This window comes from Echiichthys vipera, assembly GCF_963691815.1.
Source record: "Echiichthys vipera genome assembly, chromosome: 10".
Lineage (NCBI taxonomy): Eukaryota > Metazoa > Chordata > Actinopteri > Perciformes > Trachinidae > Echiichthys > Echiichthys vipera.
Genome location: NC_139835.1, coordinates 27658863 through 27666640, shown reverse-complemented (window position 1 = coordinate 27666640; position 7778 = coordinate 27658863). Strand labels below are relative to the sequence as shown.

The 7778-nt window shown below is 46.1% G+C and overlaps 1 protein-coding gene across 1 annotated transcript; it reads left to right on the top strand.

The window, feature by feature from the left end:
* Nucleotides 1–1598: 1598 nt before the first annotated feature.
* Nucleotides 1599–4269, top strand: tent5c (terminal nucleotidyltransferase 5C). Its single transcript, XM_083921263.1, has 2 exons — nt 1599–1723; nt 2409–4269. The coding sequence occupies exons 1-2, from the start codon at nt 1605–1607 to the stop codon at nt 3580–3582; spliced, it is 1293 nt and encodes a 430-aa protein (XP_083777389.1). The 5' UTR covers nt 1599–1604; the 3' UTR covers nt 3583–4269.
* The last annotated feature ends 3509 nt before the right edge of the window (nt 4270–7778 follow it).

The following is a 7778-nucleotide window of genomic DNA, read 5'->3' as shown; positions in this document are numbered from 1 at the left end:
ATTCAATTCAATTCAATTTTATTTAAAGTGCCAAATCATAACAATAGTTATCTCAGGACACTTTACAAACTAGGTAAAGACCACACTCTATGACTTATTTATGATTAACATAGACCCAACAATATCCACTACACCACTAGTTATTTTGTTTAGTTTGGGTTAAAACCAAATTAGAGAGGTGTTTATTTAACTTTAGGTTCAATTTACAGTACGTTTGTGGTGCTTGTTTTCTACAGAGAGGTGTTTCTAATATAGTTTATCCTCATTTGACATCAATATAGTGTATTATGGTATAGGCTTACGCATCATGTGCTGAAGATGAACATCACTAATAATCATTTTAGATAAAAAATCATAATTAACCATTGGTTTTGACACTTTGTCAGTCGTTCGAGTGTCTGGTGTTAAAGGTTGAATATGGAGAGTTAGCAGAGCTCCGCCATCTTGTGTCTCAAGATCGTAGTCGCAACAACAAAAAAGAATTCCAGCAGTGGGGTTGCCAGGTTGGTTGCCTGCGCCATGTCAAGTGATGAATCATACAGGGTTACGACTAATTTGGACTAACTAATTAATTTTACAACAGTATTTAATGTTAGCCAGTCTTCATGTGGAAGTCTTTCTTTGAGTGGTGTGTAATCCATTAGCTAGCTTTCAACTCAAAATGATTCTTGTTTCTGTAGCAACAACAGACAAACCTGGCAACCTGCAATGCCGGCCGCTATTGGCTGCTACAATGTACCCCTCAAAATGCCCCGTGCGTGTATTATTTTTATTTTTTTAATATAGTTTTTAATAAAGATTCTACATGTTCAACCTTTAAACTTATATATTTTTTATATATTTAAAAAAAATGTAATAAAATAAAATTCAAAACATATATAACATAACGGAGAATACAGTTAATCAGACCTATGATACATTGCCTCAAATCAAATTCAGCTCTTCAGGAATATCGGAGTTTTTTGGGCATTTTGTGTTAAACTTTAGACTTTTACAGCCTTGGTCCTTGTTAACTTCCGGTCCGTTTATGTCATTCACATGAACCGCAACAGGAAATAAACTAGGGCACATTTATAATGTTTTTGTACATCTTTGAAAAGGTCTATACTTTCTTTTGTTCACTTTAATGTGTCTGAGTTATGAAGTTATAGTTAAATTAAACCGGTATTATTTAAAACGTTATTTACAAAAGACTGCTGCTTTTCAACTGAGCCGTTGCCACAGCTACGGGCAGAGAGAACGCTGCCTGCCCGGTTACTTGGCAACGCAAAAAACCTCCTCGCCCAATCAGATGCTTCGCTCGGCGCATTGGTACATTTAAAACTCGGAAGTTTTTATAGTCCTGTGTGACCTGCTGATGATGATGGAAGCTGGAGTTTTTGGGTGAATATACAAAGTGAGTGTCTTGTTTTTAATCATACAATCAACAACATTGTTAATAATGTACTTTTAAATCGTGAATGCAGCATAGACAGGGGGGGTCTGTGTCGTGCCACGGCTGTGCACCGGTTTCAGTGGGGTCGTACTTCGGCTTTATAAAAGCGGGCGTGTCTACAGCGAGCAGGGTGGTTCAAATACGGAGTTTTTTCAGCCGCGGCAGTTACATGTGTTTGTCTCCCGGCCAAGGCAGCGGACTATGTGGAGGGTGTCTGCGCGAATTACAAGTTAACATCTTCTTCTCTGCGGACTCGTTTGAATGCTTTCGGAGCACGCTTTTGGAAACGTACGTATCCCCGCTCGTTTGACGCTGTCTCTGTGAAGGGACGCCGTGTGTTAAACAACCCCGGACCCGCTGAAAGTTCATTTAAAGTTGAACCGTGATATCAGGTTTTTAGGGGGGGGCAGTTAACGTTAGCACCGGGTGAATTGTGGCGTTTTAAACTCGTGTAATTGTGTCGCATCCGTCGCGGTAAATTGCCACAGTAAGCTAATGTTGTTTGTGTGTGTATGTGTGTGTGTGTGTGTGTGTAACGGTCACTTTTGTACCGTTGGTGTTTGTCTCTCAACGTTCTGGAATGAAGAGGGAGCCGTTCTAGAACGCTCACGGGCCATGTCCTTTACTCTGTGTGTGTGCGCGCGCGTGTGCGTGTGCGTATGAGAGAGAGAGCGAGCAGGTTGTCTCGTGCTCTCATTCTGCCGTGCTCGTGCTGAATGGGTCATGATGATGCTGCTGTTTCATGAGCTATTTTTAAAGTTGTTAATTGATAACATGTATTAGGATTGCTTTTTATTATTTATTATTTATTGTGGTTTTTGTTGTTTTCACGTTCCTCTTTCGGGACTATTTCTTGTTTTAATGATTTTGTGTTTGACATCCATTGAGCTAACTCTGCTGTAGTATTTTATACTGTTGTCAAGAGCCGTAAGTAATGTTTGTTTGTTTTGTTTTTTCTCTCCCGCCACCTCAGTCAATCTGAACTTTGTGAGAAGATGGATAACAAGGAGGAATCAAAGAGTTGTTCCGTCAGCGTCCTGACCTGGGACCAGGTGAGCCGGCTGAACGAGGTACTGACAGAGGTCGTGCCCGTTCACGGACGGGGGAACTTCCCTACCTTAGAGGTGCGCCTGAAAGACATTGTGGCCCGGGTGCGATCCCGCCTGGAGCTGAGCGGCATCACGGTTAAGGACGTTCGGCTCAACGGCTCCACGGCCAGCCACGTGCTGGTGCAGGACATTGGCTGGAGCTACAAGGATCTGGACGTCATCTTCAGGGTGGACCTGCCGCACGAGGCCGAGTTCAGGCTCATAAAGGACGTGGTGTTGGGCACCCTGCTGGACTTTCTGCCCGAGGGTGTGAACAAAGAGAAAATTACACCCATGACTCTCAGAGAGGCGTACGTTCAGAAGCTGGTGAAGGTCAACACGGAGCAGGACCGCTGGAGCCTCATCTCCCTCTCCAACAACAACGGCCGCAACGTGGAGCTGAAGTTTGTGGACTCGATACGGCGGCAGTTTGAGTTCAGCGTGGACTCCTTTCAGATTGTGCTGAACTCCATGCTCGCCTACTACGAGCTGGCCCAGACGCCCATGTCGCAGGCCTTTCACCCCACTGTGAGCGGGGAGAGCGTGTACGGGGACTTCAGCATGGCTCTGGGCCACCTGCAGAACAAGCTCATCGACACCAAGCGGCCCGAGGAGATCCGCGGCGGCGGCCTGCTGAAGTACTGCAATCTGCTGGTGCGGGACTTTCGGCCAGCCAGCGAGGAGGAGTTCAAGGCCCTGGAGCGGTACATGTGCTCCCGCTTCTTCATCGACTTCCCCGACATCGGTGAGCAGGAGCGCAAGGTGGAGGCCTACCTCCAGAGCCACTTCATAGGCGAGGAGAAGAGCAAGTACGAGTACCTCCTGATCCTGCGGCGGGTGGTCAACGAGAGCACGGTGTGCCTCATGAGCCACGAGCGGCGGCAGACCCTCCACCTCCTCTCGGTGCTGGCATTCCGGGTGCTGGCGGAGCAGAACGCCATCCCCGACGCGTCCTGCGTCACCTGCTACTATCAGCCGGCGCCTTACGTTCGAGACCACAACTTCAGCAACTACTACGTGGCTAACCAGAACATTCCAACATGGCTGCCGTGTAATTGACACAAAAAACAAACCGCACACGTGGAAGGATGTACGCGAGGGCACCGCTGCTGCTGCTGCTGCTTTTGAGAAGAGAGAAGGAATTAAAAAAAAGAAAAACTCTTAAAAAATATTATTGAGGCAATAAATGCTACGTTCCTCTCAAGGCACAATTATATTTAAGTGTTTTGCTTTGTTTTTGGAATCCTTTCATTCCTTATCTACAGAGTTGTCGAGGTCTTTTGAATAGAAAGTGATATTTTTAAGTGTTTAGATTTCATTTTTTTTCCCCTTATGTTTGTTTTTTTTGTTCCCCCCCTGTTTATCAGTTGTGTTTTGTGCCTCTAACCTCCAATTTTGATCATTTAAGTATGGTTTTTGTTTTGTTTTTTGAAGAAAGGGAATAAGAAAATGTTGCCTTTAATTTGGTTTCCTCCTGTGAAGTAAAAAAAAAACTTTAAAATGTGAAAAGGCAGAAAAAAATTCAAATATTTGAAAAATAGTATTATTGGGGAAAGTGTAATATAAAAGTCAACGACCCAAACAAAAACAAAAAAAGACGCAGAGCTCCAGTGTTAAAGTTTAGACGGTACAACTTTGTTCACATCAGAAATGAAGCGGAGTCGTTTTGTTTTAAGTCATTTTGCCGTGTAAGTATCTCTCACAGACATTCGTCGTCTCCTCAAACGTGCCGACAGTGCCTGTGATTCGTAATCGACGCGACAGAAAAATGTGTATTTTTATTTTGCACTGTGAGTTTCGGTGTAGGATGAGCTTTCCCCCCCCCCCCCCCCCCCGTTACCCAGTTTACTCAGCCCTATACTTTTCAGTCCACGCCGGCTTTGAGCGGAAATCTGCAGTGACAGTTTAGGCCTCGGATAGACGGGCTCCTGTGTGTCTGAGGCGTTTATGTTCCTGTTCTTTAAGTCCCTTCTCAAAGCCTCACCGCTGACCTCCAGATGTCACAACCCTCTGGTTATTGTGGGACTGACAGGAGAGGAGGGGGGGCACGGGCGGCGGTCAGAGCATAAGGGCCGGTCCTGCCTGCAGCGAGAGAGCTGGCTGGGAGTCCTGGAGCGACAGCTGCCCCCTTCCCTTAAAAGGAGCAGCACATGGCGGCCTCCGCGGGGTCGCCCCTCACAACCATTGCAGGCTCGACGGCAGCCCTGAAATGGGATCCTCTGACGCAGCTCTCAAACTACAGGCCGTCTATAATTATCTTTTTTTTTTTTAAGTCTTTCCTGGGGGAGGCGTCTTCGGGGCCGGGGCGGGGTGTGCGAGCAGCAGCAGCAGCCCTGCCACCGTACATGTGTGGGGAGCTGAGTCACTTCTTGTCCTCCTATCCGGTGCCTGCTGGAAGCACGCAGGATTTGAACCCCTTTTGTGGTCATGGGAGCTCAGACACCAGGGTGTGCAAACTGGTATGTTAAGAGAAACGCCAGCATGTCTGCCAGCGGGACGTCACCCCCCCACCCCCCACCCCCCTTTCAAACTTGGTATTTGATGCATCCTGGAAGCTACAAACGACTTGAGCCCTCGCCTCCCAGAAATGTGACGGAGTTGCCACCCTTAGCCTATGAATTACTATTTCTAGCCGAGCCTATCATTAGCTGTTCATTTTGGACACTTGCAGCGTGGCATGACTAGCACGCGGGCTAAGCTGTGACTGACCTCTCTGTAGCACCCTGGTTTGAGAGGTGAAAAAAGTTAATTCAACTTGTTAAGTGACGACTGCTGCGTGTGTGTGTGTGTGTGTGTGTGTGTGTGTGTGTGTGTCTCAGTTCCTCAGAAGCCCTCACGTATTCCTGCTCACTGCCTCGCTGCTGGCTCGTGCTCGCACCAGATAACCAGGAGTGTTTCTTATCTGGTCGGCCCACAGCTCCAAACTGAGCTCGGCCTCTTTCTTCAGGGCGCACCCCGGGGTCAAGGGCGTACTCTGCTGGTTTAGCTGCTGAACTTTGGTGTAGGAGCTGCCACACGTCAGGTGCCACACACTGTCTCACTCTGGACCAAAGTTAAAAACCAGCAAACTGAAGTGCCTTTTTTCTGGAGAGTGACTCAGCTTTTTTAAAGGGTTTTTTAAAAATGGTGATTTAGGATTTCCTTTTTCTTTTTCCAGCCCCTTTAAAATTTGTGAACCGTTGGTGATGCACGCTTATAGGGAAACGCACACTTTTCCGTTTGGGGAGCAAAATGATTTTGGTTTAAATTTGAAGTTTTTTTGTTTTGTCTTTGTGTTTCAGTCCCAAACTTTTTTTCCTTAAAAACCACCCGTCTAGTCATTCCTGTCACAGTCTTCTCCTCCCGTCTTTGTCTTATTCTCTATAAGTTTGGGTCTTATTGTCACCGGCAGTCGTGTTGGATCTTAAATCGTGCCTGAATGCCTTTTTTGAAATCCAACTTTTGGTTCATACGGATTTTCTACCCTTCATTCAATCGACTGCCCAGCGCCGTAGCTTTGAAACAACCCGGCTAAATCTGTTTTTGCTGACAGTTTTATTACCACACCCCCTCAAACCCCCCTCCCAATCCAAACCAAAGCAAAACCTGAAGTGCACTGACGAGCCATACTTTCGCACAGTAGCTGGAGGTCATCCAGCAGAGACCCCATACTAACAGAAGCACTTTAAAGAGGCCTCGTTTTACTCCAAACCCAGCCACCTGAGAGGAATGTAAATAAGCTAATATGGTCAATTGGAGGGAGTTGAGCTGGTTCTCAGGGACATGATGTGTTTTTGAGGGCTTCGTTTTGTCCCTTTTTTTTATTTTGGGAGGGTAAATTAGTGTAATCTGCCCTTGACATTGACGTGTCCTCCTAATACTCAATTTCATTTTGTGTCTTCTCTTCTCTCCGTATTAATTGTAACTCTGAGTCTCCTCTTCTTACCCAAACTACAGATGCTTGTTGTAGTAAATCATGCCTGAAGGTGGAGGTAGCCAGCAGACTTCAGCCTGCAGGTGAGCTGGGTTTGATCCACGCATCCATCTGCTCTGAAGCCGTTTCACTCAGTGGGTCGTCCCTTCTCAGTTAAGTGCTAACAGCTGGATTTATCACCTTACTCTTAACCCGAACATGATATTTGCCTTTTGCAAAAGCCGGGGGACAAAAAAACATAAATTTAGTGCTAAAATGGCAGCACATAATCTCAACCATTCCTCCGATTTTTGTTTATCCCCGCTGAGTGACGACGAACAGGTTTATTAAAGCCTGCGGTCGCGTTCAAAACCAGCCGCCACTCACAGTTGCAGGGTGAAGTCTGCTGAGCGCGGTGAGGACGAATCCCTTCTCGGGCTTATTTTGTTGGCGTCGCTCGCTAAAATGAGTTCTGAGCGAGGTCAAAGAAAATGCATCAGTCGAACACCAAAAAAGCATTTTCTAGACGGTCTACGGTGAACGCAGCCCGGACTGTAAATCCCCTGCGTTTTCCACGTCCGCCCTCCCTTCACGTGTTTACGGTTATCGTGACTTTTTTTCCTTGACGACTGAAAACGTGCGTCCGTAAACAAAAGCTTTACCTCCCCCCCCCACCTCTCTAGATGAGTGGGGCGCAGCAGGGCTCGCGCTGAATCACTTCTTTCGTCAGGGTTGATGTGCGTGTACGAATGTGGACGTATGAACTTTGTTGGGGTAAAAAGGATGAAGTGCATTTGCCTTTTTTTGTTTTCCACCCCTCACTTTTTCTTTTTTCTCTGCTGTAAACTACTTATCGATCCCGTTGCTTCTCTCGCTCACCTTGCCTTTGGTCATCCCACTCGTTTGGGCCTTTTGTTTATTAGTACAGCGTGTTTCTTTAAATACGACACCTGTAAATGTATTCTTTGCTAGAGGGGGTGCAGAGCAAGCCGTGGGTTCGATATCTAGTGGATACGCTTGTCTAAAGTACAAGTCTTACCATAGGGTTGTGACGGACGCTCTCCTACACTCTCTCTATGACCAGTTTATTTTCTTTTGCAGCAGATCTGTGTTTACGTTGATGCGTGGAGGCGTGTGCGCTTGTTTGCACGTGTGTATGAAGGGATGCCTGTTGCTATACAAGTTTAAAAAGTGAGGGGGAAAATATGAGAATTGTCGCACTATATATATATATTTTTTGAAATAGTTGACGCAAAAAGAGCTTATGTGTCAGCTTCGTGATTGTGACGATGAGTTTGATGGTTACAACCATTATACCGTTTCATTTTTCAGGACTTTTACCTCACTTGAGTTTTTCCTTTGG

What these genes read in the sequence shown, in the direction of transcription:
- tent5c (XM_083921263.1), top strand. Translation starts at nt 1,605, where the DNA reads ATGTGTTTGTCTCCCGGCCAAGGCAGCGGACTATGTGGAGGGTGTCTG. An exon ending in CGGAGCACGCTTTTGGAAAC is followed by an intron (nt 1,724 to 2,408) that starts GTACGTATCCCC and finishes CCGCCACCTCAG; the next exon opens with TCAATCTGAACTTTGTGAGA.